General features: G+C 49.7%; 1 protein-coding gene across 1 annotated transcript in view; it reads right to left on the reverse strand.

The window, feature by feature from the left end:
* Positions 1 to 7,317: 7,317 nt before the first annotated feature.
* FAM189B (family with sequence similarity 189 member B) overlaps positions 7,318 to 19,869 on the reverse strand; it is a 59,992-nt gene continuing 47,440 nt past the window's right edge. Inside the window, exons 13-14 of the mRNA XM_015419637.1 lie at positions 14,142 to 14,388; positions 7,318 to 7,337 (exon numbers count right to left, since the gene is read on the reverse strand). Coding sequence (XP_015275123.1) covers positions 7,318 to 7,337; positions 14,142 to 14,388 — 267 coding nt within the window. The remainder of the gene's footprint in view (positions 7,338 to 14,141; positions 14,389 to 19,869) is intronic.

Consider the following 19,869-nt stretch of genomic DNA (forward strand, 5'->3'; position numbering starts at 1 on the left):
TGTAACTTTCTCTTTAAGAACTGTAGTTTCACTTTACAGATATATACTGCTTTCTCTCTCTCTGATACCACACAGCACTGTCAAGAGCTCTCACTAACTGCAATCCAACTGAACATCAACTGCTTTTTCTCCAACTGTCATTATTCCGTCATTTTCCAATCTCTCACCGACACACCCACACAGATCCACACAGAATAACTCCTCCCACACTCTGCCATCCACCAATCACGGCACACTAGTTACTATCAAACATTTAAAGGGACACACACACACTCTCAAACCAGGAATCATCACAGCTTCTTTTCCCATAAAACCTTCTCTGGTATACAGCTTAGAGTACATCTCCTACTCTTTTGACAGGGCACTGTTCTCCTTGACCCCCCCCCCCTCTTTCCTTTTGGTCCTCCTGCTGGGCTGGCATTGCTGTGGGCTGAGAGGGAAGAAGTCCTGAGTTGTGGAGAGAGGAGGGCGAGGAGGCGTTTCCTCCCCCCCCCCAGCTGGTGCTGCTGCCCTGCTGAATTGGCATTGTGGGTTGATCTGAGCTATGGTTCAGTGTGCGGTGGGCAGGACCGACTTCAGTGTGGCCTGACCTCCACCCACCTTTCACTGGAGGCACTGCCGCCCTGCACAGTCCCTCTCTCCCCACAGAAAGTTACCCAGCTACAGGCTTGCTGAGCTTTGTGCGGATTTGGTTTTTCTGCTGACGGCGCGTGAATATTCCCACTCCCCCGCTTGTACGTGCATTTAATCTGTCCTTTGCAACCCTGCCGGCCACCCACACCCTGCTTTTATTTTTTTAATTTACTTTCTTTGTACCTCGCCGTTTCCCCAAGTGGGGAGAAAGTGGCTTGTGTTGTTCCCCCTTTCCTTTATTGTATCGTGATAACAACCCTGCAAGGTAGGTCGGGATGAGCATATATGACTGTCTCAAAGTCACCCAGTTTCTGTGGGAGAGCAGGGATTTGAAAAAAGGCCTCCCAGCTCTTAGTCTCCTACTGTTGTACGCGTTTTATGAACCACTTTGTACTCTGCCACTGCCTAACAGGTTTGACTTGGTAGGTGTGCTTAGCACTTCCATAATGCATATGATTCTGACATCATGAATGTATTCAGGTATTAACTTTGGTTCATTTGTGACTGTTGTTTGAATGCATGCTGGGAAGAAGGCTGAAATGCTGATACACAGTTATGCTACCCATGACCTTGCTTGTTCTGGCCAGCTACAACTGCGCATGTTTCTAATGTGAGTTAACCTAGCTAGAATGAAGAACAGTAAGCACTCTGTAACCATATCAGTTATATAGATACAACATGCTGCTTCATAGCTTCCGAAAGAAAAGTGTATTGTTCTGTTAGGAAAAGAAGAACTCTGCCTGGGAACACCCCCGGTCTTAACCCAATGGGAAATAGGTGATGAAATTTGACAATGTTTGATGGAGCCAATAATTCTGTTTTATTTCTCTGATGTAATGTGAAGTATAAAATGCGATTTCACCCGTTGTAACATTTGAAGAATCTGTTGGGTATTCAGGGTTCCAAAACCCTTGAATCTGTATTCTTCCTTATTAATTAATAAATTATTTTTTTGGTTTCCAACTCTACAGGACTGCTTGAGTGTGTTTTCTCAAATTGGCCTGGGCAAACACAATCAGGGACAGAGGTTCTGTCTTACACTACTGTACCGGCATGTTTATTGTTCCGAGCAGGGAACTTGACGGGGGACACCTGGCATAGAGAGAGCCACAAACGTGCGTTCATGCATCGGGAGTTGGTTTCGGCCCTACAGTCAGATTAAATTTAAATTGCGCGCACCCTCCCAGAAAAATCCCTGGCTACGGGGCTGATGGGAGCCCACCAAGGAAGACCAGGGTTGCTACACCAATGCCGACAACAGCAAGCCACCGCTGTCTTTTGCCTTGAAAACCCCAGGAGGGGACGCCATGAGTCAGCGGTGACTTGACAACACTAAATTATTGGTACATCACAGGACAATTCCGGCATCTTTATTTAGTAGGAATATTCCTAGTCTCAGGTGGGTAGCCGTGTTGGTTTGGGGTAGAAGAGCAAGATTTGAGTCCAGCAGCAAAGCCAACAAGACTTTCCGGGGGATACACTGATGTGGTATATGATTACAACTGCCGGAATGACATATGCTCAAAGTTGGAAGCAAGATAAAGTCCCGGAGATTGGATTAAAAAGTTACTTTTTATGGTTGAAATGGACAAGATGACAAGAAAACCTAACAATATGGAAGCAGAAGACTTTTTAGCAGATTGGAAAGATTTAAAAGACTATTTAGAGAAGAATTGGGATGTAAGAGACAACTTATTTTGCTTTAATAATTATTGAGTGTTAAAGTTTAACAATATGGAATAAGAAATAGAGAAATTTATATATGAATAGATTAGTTATCTATTGAACTTATGATGATAAAGGGAAGGAAGAAGGAATTTAAGAATTTTGCAGGAGGTTGTAGCACTGTGGGAAGCCATGAGGGGGGGGGAGGGTAGGATAAAAATGTATTATAAATGTTGATTTTGAGTGATGATATCCTAAATAAAAATTGTTTTTTAAAAAAAGACTTTCCGGGGGATAAGCAGTAGAAAAGAGCAAGAGCCCAGTAGCATCTTCAAGACTAACATCATTTGTGGCAGGGGAGGCGCTTTCTTGAGTTACCGCTCACTTCTTCAGATACCTGCCACAAATTTTGTTAGTCTTGAAGATGCTACTGGACTCTTGCTCTTTTCTACTGCTACAGACAGACTAGCACAGTGACCCATCTTGATCTCTCTCCAGGGTCCGGGGATAAGTATTTGGGAGTCAAAGCTGGTATCTGACGACGATGACGATGATATTGGATTTATATCCCGCCCTTCACTTGGAGTCTCAGAGCGGCTTACAAACTCCTTTCCCTTCCCCTCCCCAGAACAGACACCCTGTGAGGTCGGCAGGGCTGCGAGAGCTCTTTCAAGAACTGCCCTTTCAAGGACAGCTCTTGTCAGAACGATGGCTTGCCCAAGGTCACATCAGCAGCAGCAAGTGGAGGAGTGGGGAATCAAACCCGGCTCTCCCAGATTAGTCCACACACTTAACCACTACACCAAACTGGCTCTCAAAATATCACAATTCTCTTTCACAGACCACATAGAGAGGAGAGAACCATAAAGACATAATCAACAAAACCAGGGCTATGTTTGGGCAGGAACGCACAGGAACGAAGTTCCGGCTGGCTCCCAAGTTGGCCACGCCCAGCAGGAACTCATTAGCATAATAGGCCACACCCAACAGCAGAAACTCATTAGGATTGGCTACATTAGGGGTGTGTGGCCTAACATGCAAAGGAGGGCTCTTTTTGTAGCAGGAACTCCTTTGCATATTAGGCCACACCCCCTAATGTAGCCAATCCTCCAAGAGCTTACAGAGCTCTTCTCACAGGAGCTACTGTAAGCTCTTGGAGGACTGGCTACATTAGGGGTGTGTCGCTTAATATGCAAATGAGTACCTGCTACAAAGAGCCCTGCGGAGTTCCTGCTACAAAAAAAGCCCTGGTTTGACGACAAACAAGGTAAACAGAATAACAAGCAAAAGGTGGGCGTGGCTGGATGACCACACTTCTGGCAACACGGGGGTGCGGTCTAATGTGCTAATGAGCTGTGCTGTCAGGGGGTGTAGCCCAATATGCTAATGAGTTCCTGCTGTTGGGTGTGGCCTATTATGCTAATGAGTTCCTGCTGGGCTTTTTCTACAAAAAGAGCCCTGAGCAAAACAGTTACTAATGACACCAGTAACAATATTATCAAATTATAGCTCAAAAGACTGTACCATGGAAAATCTTATCAGTCTTTCAGTTGCTCCTGGACTTGACTCTTGCTCTAAGAATGTTCGTGGAACTGGGTCTCACCATCTTAATGGGAAAACACACACCAAAGAGTGACTCCTGTTCAAATGGATGCTGGTTTTGTATCTGCTGCACAAAACTGGTGTTCAGATGACACATAGCCGCAGTTCAGACATAAGGCGATGCTAGGACTTATCTATGATTAGTTTGTGAAACCACGAATTCAACTCACAGCCAATCACCTAAATCTTGGTTTGCCTCAACAAATGTGGCTTTTATCCCCTTTGCTCTTGGCCAGGAGTCTCTGTAGGCGGGGAGTGGGTGAGTGCGGTAAGCACAGGATTAAGCCACAATGTTTGCATTCATACCCCATTTGAAACCATAGTTAAGATTTAACAGTGGTTAATTAATATGGATAAGAAAGGAAGAGATTGGATTTATACCCCACCATTCACTACCCGAAGGAGTCTCAGAGCATCTTACAATCTCCATCTCCTTCCCCTCCCCACTACAGACACCCTGTGAGGTAGGTGGGGCTGATAGAGCTCCTCCGAGGACTGCTCTTGAGAGAACAGCTCTGAAAGAACTTGTGACTGACCCAAGGTCACACTAGCAGCTGCATGTGGAGGAGTGTGGAATCAAACCCGGTTCTCCCAGATTAGAGTCCGCGCTCCTAACCACGACACCAACCTGGCTCTCCTCAAACCCTGATTTCAGATCCTGTTTTGATGGACACTCGTCATATTCGATCGAGCGCTTCACGTTCAGTCACACTAACCACTGATTAATGAAACTCTGGTTTTATGTGACGTCTGAATAAAGCCATCCCGTAAAATGGCTGCAAAGAAAATCCCACCCATGGAGAGCATCAGTCACAAAAAGGGTAAATAAAGAAAAAAAAAAACAAGCATGACACCAGCGTATTTGGGGGAGAAAAGGAATGAAAGAAATGAAAAACCATCCTGTTTTTAACCCGAAGAACATAAAAGTCAACACAGACAGAAGTTACCAGCAGCATTTTATTCAAAAAAGCATCCAACGAATGGGGGAAAGGTTCACCTGTTAAGATTTGCTTCTGCCACCTGTCAAGGAAACAAAAGCCCAACCGGGGGGGGGGGGGGGGGGGGTCCCCTGCCCCAACGAAAACAGGGTTTAGTCATCGATTTCGTTGAGTTTGTGTGGCTTTAAAGAAAAATTAAGGCAAGGCAAAACCCAATAGGCTCCGAGTAAACAGATATGGCTTCATTTGGTTTTCTCAGATAAGTATTTGTGCATCTCAGACTGCCAGTGGTGGAGCGCCCCCTCCAGTTTCAACCAGGGCTCCTTGTCCTCACTGGGCTCCTGTGCCTCTTTTCAGCTGGGCAGCGAGCAGAAATTCGGCAAGTGGCAAAGCTGCTCCCACCAGGCTGTCTGGACCCATAGCCAGGATTTTGTGGCTTGTGGGGCAAAAACCTTTTCTGGTGGGGCTGCCATTATTTGCCATCATGAAGGGGCATGGTGCATGCTCCCCTTCCTCCCCTCCAGCAAGATTTAAAGGGCCCTTCGACTGATCGGCGGGGAGCACGTGGCCCTCCAATCAGCTGGAGGGCCCTTTAAACCTTGCAGGAGGGAGGGATGGGGGGCGCCACCCCCTGCTGCCTTTCAAAAGCACTTAAAGGGAAGAAGCAGAGGGCCCTTTAAGGAAGGGGCAGAGCCCCCAGTAGCCCCACTGTAACTACAGGCCAGGTTGTCACCACATGTGGCCTGCTGAGCGTCTCCCTGATCGGCACCTGTTAAAAGGCACAGGAAACCCAGCCTGGGGAAAATTCACTCGATTTCCCAGAGGCCCCTCTACATGTTCCTTAGATATATAAAAGGCTGCAGCATGCACTCTGATTAAAAAAAAAGAGCTGGGTTGCTTGGGGGTGGATGCTTCGAGGTCATGTAAGAGGCTGCGGAGAAAGATGGGGTAAAGAGCAGGACCCCCAACGGGTCAGAAGCTGACTCCCAGCAGCCCGGGGAGGACATGCAAAAGAACAGTTTTCTTCTTCTTCTTCTTCTTTAGGAGGTAGGATCACCGGGTCTCAGTGGTCTGGAATTTCGGGGTACGGCCGTCCTTGCAGCAGACAGGAAAGGGCGAATTGCAAAGGCCCAGAATCAGAATAGGGAGATCATTTTCTCCTTGGCTAGAGAGCTTTTGCGGTTACTCCCCCGACTTTGTGTCGTCCACCCTCGCGGCATCGGACTCACTATATCCCATCTCCTGCCCACACAAGGAGCCACTAAGCTCTGCCTTTGCCATACTATCCTCCCTACAAGATCTGGCAGACACTACCCTTCAGATCCCAAGCCGTGGCCCCTAGCCTCAGGGTATGAGCGACTACCCAGTTAGGAAGAGCCCACCCCGTCTCTCCAAAAGGAATATCGGCTGGGCTGGTCCTCCGTTCCCGGGTTCTCTTGGAAGACGATCGCGAGAGGAAGCAGCCAGCCAAAGGCACAGCTCAAGTGAGGTATCAGTGGTAGGCAGAGGGTGTTATAAGCTGCAAAATATGCTGGGGAAACTGAGATCCCGGGCCCTGGTATAGTGTGTGTACATAGCGGAGGGAAGCAGCGGATCGAGGCGAGGTATCAGTGATTATCTCCTAGCGGAGGATACAGACAAGCCCTCGTAATGCCGTTTAAATGGGGACTTGAGAACACTATCATTTTCTCCCACACTGGGGAATCAGAGAACCCTAATTTCTCATTTTGGACAAGCAGGATGCACCCCTTGTCAACAAGGCACGAATGCCACACCAGAAGTGCCAGCAAACACAGCGCGAATCGCCAGAACAAGTGGGAATTATCACCCTGCGCAACCAGTCCATACTGTTGCAGGAAAGACAGACAGAGATTGGCTGATCTGTCAGTAAGTTGCCAAGAGGCAAATGGTTGATCTCCCAACACTGAGCGCATTCACCGCTGCCATGTACAAGAATCCACGGCACGCACAAAATGCTGGCTGCCACTGCACAAAACGAGTCCTCCATCGGCCATGGGACAGTCCCCTCTGTGCACGTCCTTTGGATCATCAGAGAATCCCGAACGAGCTGGAACAACAGTTCTCTAGCATGCAGCAACAAGTGCGAGAAGGAGGCACCACAATCCTTGCAAAACACAGCACAGAGCCCGGTGCTTTTGGCAGGGCGCATCTCCCCTGTCAACTCACACCCTTCCAGCTGCCATGCTAGGGGAGGTGGGTGGATGTACTGTAGATCCAGTTTTTCCAGGAGTCCAGGCTACGATCCAAGGCCAGAGCCAGTACCCACAAAGATCTCATCACAGATGGCAGGAGAACAGGCCCGATCAGCAGTTCCTAGAGGTTGCTCTCCCTGATGAGTCCACTGAGGCTGCGGGGGCGCCTGCGCTCCAGCCGGCGGGCTGACAGCAGACGACGCAAGGATGAGGTAGAGCTTAGGTCCCCACAGCTCTGTAGGTGGATCCCCTCTGGGGAGGACCGCTCAGCCCCCAGCCATGGCACCTGAAAACCAAGGCAGAAAGAAGCGTTAACGAGGACCTGATTCGCATGCCCCCGGACCTCGGTTGTCCTGACACCAGGGTTCAGCTCTGCCACTTGAATATCTTACTTTTAAACTGTAAAAGATATGACTCTTATCTTATACTACATGTGACTACAACTGCTCGAATACTTTATGCTAAATATTGGAGAACAGTAAAATTTTGGAAACAGCCGAGATGGACAAACTAACTTTAACTTTGAAAGGACAACCAGAATCTACATTTGATAACACATGGTCAAGATTTTATAAGTGGTTTGAAGACTATAATAAATAGGAACGACCCTAACTAGGGATTGGAAGCAGGCTCTCCGACTCAGAAAGCATCGCTTCCAACGAATCATTGAGACCTGGCACCTCTCTTTGCAGAGATAAACCACGCAGTTGCATTTTGAGGTGGGCCAGACAGAAAAGGACAAATTAAAAATCAAACACTGGTCCAGTTACGGCCTTGGTTAAGAGACACAGCCACCCGTGTTTTTGTAAATATTCCGGGTTCTGCATTGTGTCCCTCAAATGCAAACGTATCCCCAGCTCTTGAATTAGGTTTTATGCATTCTCGAATGATACTAAGACCACGTTGCACTTCCAGCATCTCTACTGTGAATCTTACACCAGTGATCACTCTTCATCTGGTGTCTCAACAGCACCTGCGGCTTCTCCTTTTCTTTTGTTCAGTCCCCCCACCATCAAATGTTTAGATTGCATGCTCCTTGAGAGCAGGGACCTATCCATTTGGCTTAGTTTACCAGAACATAAGAGAAGCCATGTTGGATCAGTCCAATGGCCCATCCAGTCCAACACACAGTGATCAATACCCAGGTGCCATCTGGAGGTCCACCAGTGGGGCCAGAACTCCAGGAGAGACTGGGCAAAAGGAGCTGTGATGCAGGGAACAGGAATCAGCAGAAAGCCAGTTGTTTGCGGTCTGGATCCAGCCCGCGGGCCATATGTTTGACACCCCTGCTCTAGGCTGATCCTGCATTGAGCAGGGTGCGGGACGAGGTGGCCTGTATGGCCCTTCCAACTCTATGATTTTATGATTTATTTATTTTTTAAAATTTCTCTTTATTCATTTTTCATAACAAAGCAAACAAGAACATGCAAAGAATCCAATAATAAACACTCGACATTCCTACAAAAGAGTTACAGTATCATTCAGGTATTTTTGAACTTAAAGCCCCAGAGATAATAATAACAAATAACGAAAGCATCCTTTAAATTTCGACTCTTAGTATGTTACATCAGAACCCATTTTTGGTAACAGGTATTTATTGGCAATATGCCCCGTGAAGTAAGAAATGAAAATATCGGGAACCAGGTTGATTCAAATTTGAGGTTAGAGGACCGTAAAATTTGAGCTCTATGTACTTTATCTGCTATCTTAGCCATTACAAATTGATCCCATATTTTTTCATGCCAGGCTGCTATTGTTGGAGGATGAGGAGACCTCCAACATGACGCTAATGTCAAACGCGCTGCAGCCAAAAGCATCGAGATAATTTCCCTGTTCCTAGCATCCATATCATTATCCCAGTAGTTCAGCAGAAACACTTCAGGCTTAAGACTAAGATCTATCGAAGTTATGTCAGCGATCTCCTTCTGAACGTCCTCCCAAAAATTACTCATCCGTGGACATGCCCACCAGCAGTGAATAAAGGTACCAACCTCCCTACAACCTTTCCAACAGCGTGGATCACTGTTCATGTTTATCTTCTGTAATTTACACGGTGTCATGTACCACCTCGAGAACAATTTTAAAAATTGAAGCCGAATGTTAAAGACATTCGAGTTATTAGCTGGCGAGGACCACACCTTCTCCCAGTCTGTTCCATCCAAGCAAGCCAATAAATCCTCCTCCCATCGTTGTTGGCAACTAAGTTTCTGATGACCTCCCTCCGAAATAATCACATTGTATAATTTAGATAACATGCCTATGATTTTATGATTTGAGGTCACCGGAAAACTTTCAAATTGTTTGTCCCTCAGTCTCCCAGCAGCTTCCCTGTAGGTCCCCCATTTCACATATAGCACCAGAGAAACTCAAAACGGCCTACGTTCGCATTGTAATTTTTTCCGTAGAAGTGTGCACGTTTCCTCAGAAGCGAGCCCCATTGCATTCTGTAAGACATATTTCCTAATAAGTATATACAGAACTGCATCATGCACGAATCAGTCCAAGAAAGAGAGGCAGACTGATGACAGCAACGCACCTGGCGCTTGACAAAGCGAAAAAGAGAGCTCCTTGCCCTGGGGAATTAAAAACCTATATTACCGGCTTTGAAACCGGTCTCGCTGTCATAGACACCCTCTCGCAGAGTCAAGGAGCCCTGTAAACAGCTCTTCTGAGGCCAGCCGGACCATGAGAGGAGCCAGAAGGGCCTGACTGAGCCAATCCATTTGGGCTGTTAGAGGGGGCAGATCTTGTTCAAAATATCTCACCCTCCGGGCCCCAGCCTCAGCAGCTCACCATTGTAGAGGTGCTGGTGGTAACTGCTGAAATGGCATCGGACAAGCCCAGTGTAGGTTTCCTGGAGTGACTACTTTGGCGAGGCGCCATCTTGAATGGTCTTGAAGAGTGGTAGGCAAGGCATTGTGTCTCTGCTTATTTATTTATATTTATAAATCGCCTAATCCCGACTGTGGGGCTCCAGGCGATGTACAGGTTAAAAACAATAAAATCTATAAAACCATAATCAGACAGTAAGGTAAAGGTAAAGGTTCCCTTGCTCGAAAGCCAGTCGAATCCGACTCTAGGGTTGCGGTGCTCATCTCTGTTTCAAAGCTGAAGAGCCAGCGCTGTCCAAAGACGTTTCCGTGGTCATGTGGCCGGCATGACTAAACACCAAGGCGCACGGAACGCTGTTACCTTCCCACCAAAGTGGTACCTATTTATCTACTTGCAATTTCTTGCTTTTGAACTGCTAGGTTGGCAGGAGCTGGAACTAGAGACGGGAGCTCACTCCGTCATGCGGCACACTCGGGTCTCGAACTGCTGAACGACTGACCTTCCACAGCCTGCAGTTCAGCGTCTTAACCACTTGAGCCACCGCAGCTCCAAAGAGGCAGTATACTCCATTAATTAGAATCAAGTGGCAATTTTCATGGTTCCCTCCCATTTCTGGCAGTTCGTGGGGGGACGGGGGGGGGGGGGGGATAAACGACACAAGGGATAGGAATCCAGGAGGGGTGTCAGCCATTATGTAAGCCGTTGTTGCTGCCCTCAACTAAAAGCCTGATGGAACATCTCTGCCTCACAGGCCCTGTGGAATGGCGCGAGATCCCGCGGGGCCCTGATGTCATTTGGCAGAGAGTTCCACCAGGTCGGGGCCAGGGCCGAGAAGACCCTAGCCCTGGTTGAGGACACCCAGATGTCTCTAGGGCCGGGGACCGCCAGCAGATTGTTCTGTGAAGAGCATAATGCTCTCCCAGGGGTATACCAGAGGAGGCGGTCCCACAAATACGTCGGTCCCAGACCGCTCAGGGCCTTAAAGGTCAAATCCGAAACCCTGAACTTGACTCGATGCTTCACCAGAAGCCAGTGCAGCTGGCGCAACACAGATCGAATGTGTGCAGTCCGCGATGTCCCTGTCAGGACTCGCGCCACCACGTTCTGAATCAGTTGGAGCTTCCGGGTCAGTCTCAAGGGCAGGCCAGCGTAAAGTCAGTTACAGTAGTCTAGCCTGAAGGTGACCTGTCACGTGGATTACTGTGGCCAGGTTGGAGCGGGACAGGAAGGGAGCCAGCAGCCAGGCCTGGCGTAAATGGGAAAATGCCAGCCTGGCTTTATAGGTGACCTGGGCCTCCATATTAAAGGGGGCATCCAGGATCACACCCATGCTCTTGACGGACTGCACTGGTGCCAGTGGCACCTCATCAAGGGCAGGTAAGCTGAACCCAAGCCCTGGAGTCCCTCCCCCCACACACAGAACTGCCATCTTTGTCGGATTCTGTTTTAACCTGCTCTTTCTTAATCATGCCACCACAGCCTCCAGACCCGCGGCCAGATTTTGTGGGGCGGCATCCGGGTGGCCATCCAAAAGCAGAGGCAGCTGGGTGTCATCAGCATATTGGTGACACCCAAGCCCGAAATTCCATGCTAGCTGGGCGAGGGGGTGCATATAGATGTTAAACATCATCGGGGAGAGAAGTGCCCCCTGCAGGACCCCACACTCCAGGGGGTATTTTATTTATCAGAATTTTTAGTGCGAAAACATGTGAGCATCAGACATTTGAACCATATGGAGCACTTGGTGACTTGGTCTCTTTAGTCTCTTTTCAGTCTCTTTTCCTGCCATTTTAGTCTCTTCTCTCTCTTTTGTGGGTGGCCTACCAGTCCTAGCTCTGAGAAGCATGGCTCCAGAGCCAACCCATTTATGCAGTAGCCAAACTGTTCTACAACTTTAATGCCAGTAGCTCACAAAGTAGAATTTTTGTTCACGTCACAATTTAGAGGGAGCACTGGTCAGTGCTGCTCTTGTCTTAGATCTTACAGCAGCGTTCTACACGGTAGATTATGATCTTCTGACCGACCGCCTCGCCGACATAGGAATTTGTGGGGTAGCCCTTCAATGGCTTACTTCATTCCTCCTTGGTCGGGGACAGAGGGTTGCACTAGGAAACGTTTTCTGTGCAGACACACATTGGCACTGTGCTGGCGCAGGCCAGCCTTGGAGAACTCTTCTCTAGCTCAAAACTTTCCATTACTGGGGCGGTCCACCCGCAAGGAGTAGGGCACTTCCTCTCGCGCGCCTCACCTGTACCCAGGACGGACCGCCCCCATTCCCTCAGTTCCCACCAAGCCACCATGAGCTCCCCAAAACAATTTCTCTTTTCTTTTTCAACGAGAGCTCACAGAGGGGTAGGAGGGAGGGGATGTGTGTCTGCGCAGAAGACATCGATGAACATCAGTTACATGTAAGTGCAACTCTGTTTTCATCATCCATCTTGCTGTGCAGCCCCACATTGGGACCATTACCAAGCTTCTCACCTTAGGGGGTGGGTTGAGCCTCACTGAAAAGAGACTGTAAGACTGCTTTCCCAACTTCTGTCTCCTCCTCCGACTGCAGGTCCAGTGCATCGTGACGGACAAAAGTGTCCTCAGATGACCAAGTTGCAGACTTGCAGATATTAGACAAGGGGACGTTGTGGTGAAAAGCAGCAGAAGAACCTTTTGCTCTTGTGGAGTGCACCCTGATGTTCAATGGGCAACTCATTCCAGACACCTTGTAGCAGGCGTGTATGGATTCCACCACCCATCTTAGCTATAGTTTGGGCAGACGCTGCTCTTCCCTTTTTCAGTCCCCAATAGCAAATAAAGAGACTCCTATTTTTTTTCGAAAACTTCTAGTTCTATCTAAATAATAGAGCAGCGCTCTTTTAAGATCCAGTGTATGAAGAGTTGTTTCCCTTGGGCTAGACGGATTAGGGAAGAACACGGGGAGGACAATCTCTTGTGACAAATGAAACTGAGACACCACCTTTTGGCAGAAATTCTAAGCTAGGATGTAACACTACTCTTTCTGGAAAATTTTGTAAGAAAGGAGGGTCAATTCTCAGTGCAGCCAGTTCACTCACTCTCCTAGTCGAGGTGATAGCCACTCGGAATGCCACCTTCCACGATAAATGGGCTAAGGAACTTGTTGCAAGTGGTTCAAAGGGGGCCTTCATCAATGCAGCCAGGACTAATGAAAGGGAGCACTGAGACACTATATGTGGCGTAGGAGGAAATTTATTAATCAAACCTCTCAAAAAACGCCTAACCAACTTGTGAGAAAATACGGAACCTCCATCTATGAAAAGCAGAAATGGCTGCCAAATACACTTTCACAGAAGAAACTGATAAACCAGAATATGCTAAATGTAACAAATAATCCAAAATATATGATAATGTGCAGGTGCACGGACATTTTTGTCTCCCTGCCAACCAAGATTGGAAGTGATTCCAGTTCCTCCTATAGGAGCGCCTGGTTGATATTTTTCTAGCCTGTAATAACACCTCTCGGACCTCAGCAGAAAAAGAATCAATCATGGACTGATTCTCCAAGCAGTTAATTGTAACCTGCTGCAATCCGGGTGGTCTGTGTGGTCCTGGGCCAATAAATCCCGAACTTCTGGGAGACGTATGAAGGTTCCCCTGGCCAGCCTCAGCAGTTCTGGGAACCAAATTTGTCTGGGCCAAAAGGGGGTGATGAGGATGGCCTGTGTCTGATCTGCCCCCATCTTCCCAAGCGCTCTGCCTATTAAAGGCAGTGGTAGGAAAGCATAATACAGGGTCCCGGCCCACTGTATTTGGAAGGCACCTCCCAGGGATAACGGATCTCTTCTCCCCCATGAGCAAAAGTTTGGAGCTTTTGCTGAACTCCTTGTAGCAAAGAGGTCCACATGAGGGAACCCCCATGCTTGGAAAATGGGCAGAAGGTACCTGTACTGAACGGACCACTCGTAAGTCCCGAGGAAACAACGGCACAATCTGTCTGCCCGCACATTCTGAGTGCCAGCAATGTGAATGGCTCGAGGAGTGACTTGTATATTTTTGGCTACCAACCAGAGTGCCCTCGTTTCCTGACAGAGCTTCATGGAGCCCGTGCCACCCTGCCTGTTTAGGTAGTACATTGTGGAAATATTGTCTGTCTGAACTAGAACGTTCACGCTCTGCACAATATCTGAGAAATATGTTAGGGCTAACCTAACAGCTCTCAATTCAAGAACATTAATATGAAGTTTCTGTTCAGTAGCTGACCATTTACCTTGAGCCCAGTGCTCACCACAATGGGCTCCCCAGCCAAGTAAGGACCCATCAGTCGTAATGGTGACGTCAGGCACCCAGAAACCAAACTGCACCCCAGCAAATAGGTTACTGTCTTGCATCCACCACCCTAGAGAATGCAGAATGCAGACTTCCGGTTTAACGGCGCTGCGAACGGACGGGTTTAGGATCTTCTCCAACCCGTCCGGCTCCTCTTCATTCGTTTTGGAGCTCCCCGTTTGTGCGGAGGAGCTCTGCTTCACTTCCTGGAGGGAGGTGAAGTAGCAGGGGGCGAAAAAAGAACTGAGGGAATGGGGGCGGTCCGTCCTGGGCATAGGTGAGGCACGCACGAGGAAGTGGTGCATGCCCTACTCCTTGCGGACCAGTAATGGAAACTTTTGAGCTAGAGAAGAGTTCTCCGAGGCCAGCCTGCGCCAGCGCAGTATTTTATTTATTTATTTATTTATTTATTTATTTATTCAAGTATTTCTACCCCGCCCTACCCCGCAAACGGGCTCAGGGCGGCTTACAGAGGCCTAAGCCATACATAAAATACAATAAAATCAATAAAATCACAATCACAATAATGACATACCATTAATAATAATAAAATACTATAAATACTATAAATTCCAAGATGGTCCGCAGTTGGTACCTACAGGGAATACTCCCTGTTGATAATATTATAATAGTTGTTCCGGCAATATTTGTCCAAGTTTATCAGCTGATCTTGCTGCCATATAATTCACACAGTGCGCCTCGTCGCTGGGCTATCAGGGGCACTCCTACTTGATGGTATTTCCACCGTTGGTGGTGGTGGGAGCGGCGGCCCCTACATAAAAGCCTGGTGGAAGAGCTCCGTCTTGCAGGCCCTGCGGAACTGCATAAGATCCCGCAGGGCCCTGATCTCCTCCGGGAGCTCATTCCACCAGGTAGGGGCCGCCACTGAGAAGGACCTAGCCCTCGTTGCAGCATATCGTGCCTCTCTGGGACCCGGAACCACTAAGCGGCTCTGGGTCCCTGACCGAAGTGCTCTTGGGGGTACCAATGTGGGGCTGCACAGCAAGACGGATGATGAACACTGGTCCCATGATACTCTGCCCCCACCCCCGCCAGTTGCCAGGAACTGTTTTATGTAGGCCTGCGTCAATTAAAGCACTCCTAAACTGTGATTTATTTATTTTTTACATTTTACGGGGAGGGGCCGTGGGCTCAGTGGTAGAGCATCTGCTGGGCATGCAGATGGTCCCAGGTTCAATCCCCGACATCTCCAGTTAAAAAGGACCAGGCAGGTGGTGATGTGAAAGACCTCCTCCGCCTGAGACCCTGGAGAGCCGCTGCCAGTCTGAGTAGACAACACTGACCTTGATAGACCGAGGGTCTGATTCAGTAGAAGGCAGCTTCATATGTTCTTTTATGTTTTTTAATGTGTTCAACGTATTTTATTAATACTGTAAGCCACCTTGTGCTCTGTAGGAACATAGGTGGTTAATAAATATTTTAAATAAACAAATAAATAAAAACAATCCCCAAGCGAGGGATATGTGAGGTCGGGTTGCCAGGTACCCCCTTGCCACCAGAAGGAGATGGGGGGGGGCTGTAGGGTTGCCAGGTCCAGGTTGGGAAACTCCTGGAGATTTGGGGGCGGAGCCTGGGGAGGATGGGGACCTCAGTGGGGGATGATGCCACAGAGAATCCACCCTCCCAAGCAGCCATTTTCTCCGGGGGAACTGATCTCAGAAGAAGAAGAGGAGGAGGAGGAGGAGACTGGATTTATACCCCACCCTTCACTACCCAAAGGAGTTTCAGGGTGGCTTACAAACTCCTTTCCCTTCCCCTCCCCCACAACAGACACCCTGTGAGGTAGATGGGGCTGAGAGAGCTCTGAGAGAAACTGCTCTTTCAAGGACAGCTCTTGTCAGAACTTATGACTAACCCAAGGTCATCCAGCAGCTGCAAGCGGAGGGGTGGGGGAATCAAACCCGGGTCTCCCAGATTAGAGTCCGCGCACTTAGCCACTATACCAGTTCAGTTGTAATTCCAGGAAATCTCCAGGCTCCAACTAGAGATTGCAAACCAAAGGAGAGAGACCACGGGAAAGGAGTGGAAAAGGAAACAAACAACCGTGATATATGATGCCACAAAAGTCTCCAAAGACTGGAAATGTCTTTTTCCAATATTCAGTTTACTGGATGCAATTCGAATGCCATCAACACCAACAGATCATGCATAGTTAGCAGAGGTCATTTCGGGGGGAATCACGGGGGATCGCAGTTCCCCCGGGGTGAGGTATGGGGGGCGGGGCACATGACGAAGCCCCGCCCCCTGCTTCCGGTCGCCCCGCTTCCGGCCCTCATTCAGCCAGGAGGAGGCAGGAGAAGAGGGAGGGTAAAAGTTGCTTCCTCCCTGCCTCCCCCTACCCCTGCCTGCCTGGGGCCAGGGAGGGCCTTTGCGGGGCTTCCTTGCACTCCCGCCGGCCTTGCAGGTCCACCGCCGGGCCCCTCATGGGGCTCGGCAGTGGAGCAGCAAGGCCGGCGGCGGCCGGGACCGTTGGGGGTGTGTGTGTGGCCTTATGACACACTTCCGGTGATGTCAGGGGGTGTGGCCTTATGACACACTTCCGGTGATATCAGGGGGTGTGGCATATGCTAATGAGTTATGCTAATGAGTTCCCCTAGCTCTTTTTCTACGAAACGACCCCTGATAGATAGCATCTCGTTTCGTGAACAACTTTGTCAAAGTGAATAGCGTCGAAATACAAGATTAATCCATTGAACAAACTCATTGGTGGATTTTGAAGAATGTCACTATGAAATACTACCAGTGAGTTTGTTCAATGGATTAATCTTGTACTTGGAGACTTTTGTGGCATAATATATCACGGTTCTTTGTTTCCTTTTCCACTCCACCTGGAGGCTGGCATCCCTAAGTGAGCTAAGAACTATTATGTGCTTTGCTCAAAAAAATGCCCTTCAAAAATTATTCACCGGAAGGAAATCCAAGGGAACATTCAGCTCTGAGGTCGCCTTCCTTCCACCTCCAGCCAAACGGGCACCGATTTTAGTGCCTCACCATCCCTGTTCCACAGGCCTCGGTTCCAGTCAGCGTCTGCCCACGGAGTCAACAAATTAACAATGCGCAAGCCTCACTAGGATAATTAAGCTGTCTGCTTCGGCTTCGGGATATCCCCAAGGCGGTGGATTCATCCGTGTGACAGTGGGCCGGCTGAAATCAGGGTTTTTTTTCCCTTCCTCACGATATTAATAATGACAAATTTGTTTTTGCTGCTCTTCCTCGGTGCTCTGATCCAAAACTCTACTTCAGGCTTTTGGTTTATTTATTAGGCTGACTTGATTTAAAAAAAACAACAAAAAAACAGAGCTTAAAAGTATTATACAACCAGACATCTGAACCGAAGAGCTGGCTGCTCCGTTCAAATCAATACGCGGCATTCAGGCTCCCCCGTGGGCTCTCTGGCCTCTCAGAGCTGAAGCCCTGCTCCTTGTCCTCCTTCCAGCCGGCAACCATCTTCTCTTGTGCGGGATTTTTAAGCTACACCGTGCTCCCCCCTCTCTCTTGGCCACTCAACCCCTCCTTCCCCGTAGGGCCGGTTTATTTGTGCATTGACCTCGAAGGGGCTCACAGCGCGCATTACAGTTGCCAGCCTCCAGGTGGGGCCTGGGGGTCTCCCGCTTTTGCAACTGATCTCCAGCTGACAGAGATCAGCTCCTTTGGAGAAAATGGCTGCTTTGAAGGGTGGAGACTGTGGTACGGTACCCTGCTGAGGCCCCTCCCCTCCCCAACCCCCCCGCCCTCTCCTGGACCCACCCCCAAAGTCTCCAGGTATTTTCCAACCCAGACCCGGCAACCGTAGCTGCAACAGGATGGCTAGGCTTGCCAAGTCCCCCCAGGGGGCGGGGAAACACCCACCCCAGAGGCCCATTTCCTGCCGCCGCCAGATCGGGGCCCGGGGGGAACTCCACCCGGACGTGGACATCACCAGGATGTGATGCGACCACGCCGGGCATGCTGGGGTCATCCGAGGGAAAACTCTATGGTTTTCCCTCGGATGGTCGTGGCCCCGCCCCCAGCGTGCCCAGCGTCGTCACGTCGCTTCCTGGTGACGTGGATGCGGCGCGTGCACGCTTTGCACGCACGCGCTCCGGGATCAACCCGGGAGTCCCCCGCTCCAGAACCAGGTGAGACTTGGCAACCCTAGTGATGGCACTACTTCAGACACACACACACACACAGCCCGGGGCCAAATATGGCCTCCGGAGGAAATAGCTGCAGACCCTGAGGTAAAAAAGAGGGCCTCACTGTGCGTGGGGGGATGGGGGAGGAAATCCATTTCTTCCGCTGTTTTCAGTTTAAACACTGTTAGAATACACAAGCTGTGTTGTGTGCGTGAAGCAAGGACAGGGTTGCCAGGTCCTTATCAGCTCCCACCCGGTGGGGGGGGGGGCTCCAGGAGCTGGTCCGGGAAGTGATGTCATAACGTTGCCGACATCAGGGGGGGGTGATGCTCTAGTTTCGGGCAAAACTCTATGGTTTGAGCCCAATTTTACCATAGACTTTCCCAAAAAAACTAGAGCATCGCCCCCTGATGTCGGTGACGTGATGACGTCACTTCTGGGTGATGTCATCACGTTATGTGCGGGGGCATTTGCAGGCGGGGTTTCTCCACATCAGCCAGCTGGCCAAGCGGTGGAAAGGGGTCCACATAAGCAAGAGAACCCCCACCTGGCAACCCTAAGAGGGGTTAAGTAGCTAGCATAGTCAGATTAAGGACTTCCTGGTATTTTCGAACGATCCTGTCTCCTGATTGGCTCCCTGGAGTGGAGACTTCCTCCTTCTGAGCCCCCTTCCTCCCTAGTTGTTCCTTACACAGTTAGATGGTTAGATAGAACCGTCTCTTTCCTCTCCTCTCCTCTTTGCAGAGTTGTTTCTCTTTCACCTGCCTGGCCTTTTGTATCTATGGGCCAAACTATACATTACCAATTGCCAGCTCTGGATTGGGAAATTCCTGGAGATTTGGGGGTGGCGCCTCGGTAGGGTGGGGTAGGGTTGCAAAGTGGCACTTACCTTGCCGGCAGGGGACTCCCGGGTGGATCCCGGCACGCACGCACGCCGCACACATGTCACCAGGAAGTGATGTTATGACGCTGGGCACGCTGGGGGCGGGGCCATGACCATACAAGGGAAAACCATAGAGTTTTCCCTTGTATGGCCGTGGCCCCCCCCCCGGCGTGCCCGGCGTGCCCGCGTCACTTCGTGGTGATGCGCACGTCGGGGAGGAGTTCCCCCCGGGGCCTGATCCGGCGGCGCCAGGGAACGGGCCTCTGGGGTGGGGGTTTCCCCGCCCTCCGGGGGGACTTGGGATCCCTAGGGTGGGGTTTGGAGAGGGGAGGGACTTCAGTGGGTTAGGGTTAGGGTTACGATGCCATCGGGTCCACCCTTTTCTCCAGAGGAACTGATCTCTGCCGTCGGAAGATCAGTTGCAGTTCCGGGAGACCTGCTTCAGCTCCACCTGGAGGCTGGCCACCCGAACTGACATGCTCTCTCTGCAGTCACCCAGCAGCTGCGGGACGTTTCACTTTCAAGATGAGAGGAAGTCCCTTTTCCGCTCCTAACTGAAGTGTTGCTGAGGGGGAGGTCCCGGCCCCCCACCGCCATCTTCAGAAACCGAAACAGCCCCAGTCACATAATTCTGAAGCAGGACATGCTTCCAATACACTACGTGCTGC

Source organism: Gekko japonicus, unplaced genomic scaffold (genome assembly GCF_001447785.1).
Source record: "Gekko japonicus isolate JY-2015 unplaced genomic scaffold, Gekko_japonicus_V1.1 scaffold1188, whole genome shotgun sequence".
NCBI classification, from domain to species: domain Eukaryota; kingdom Metazoa; phylum Chordata; class Lepidosauria; order Squamata; family Gekkonidae; genus Gekko; species Gekko japonicus.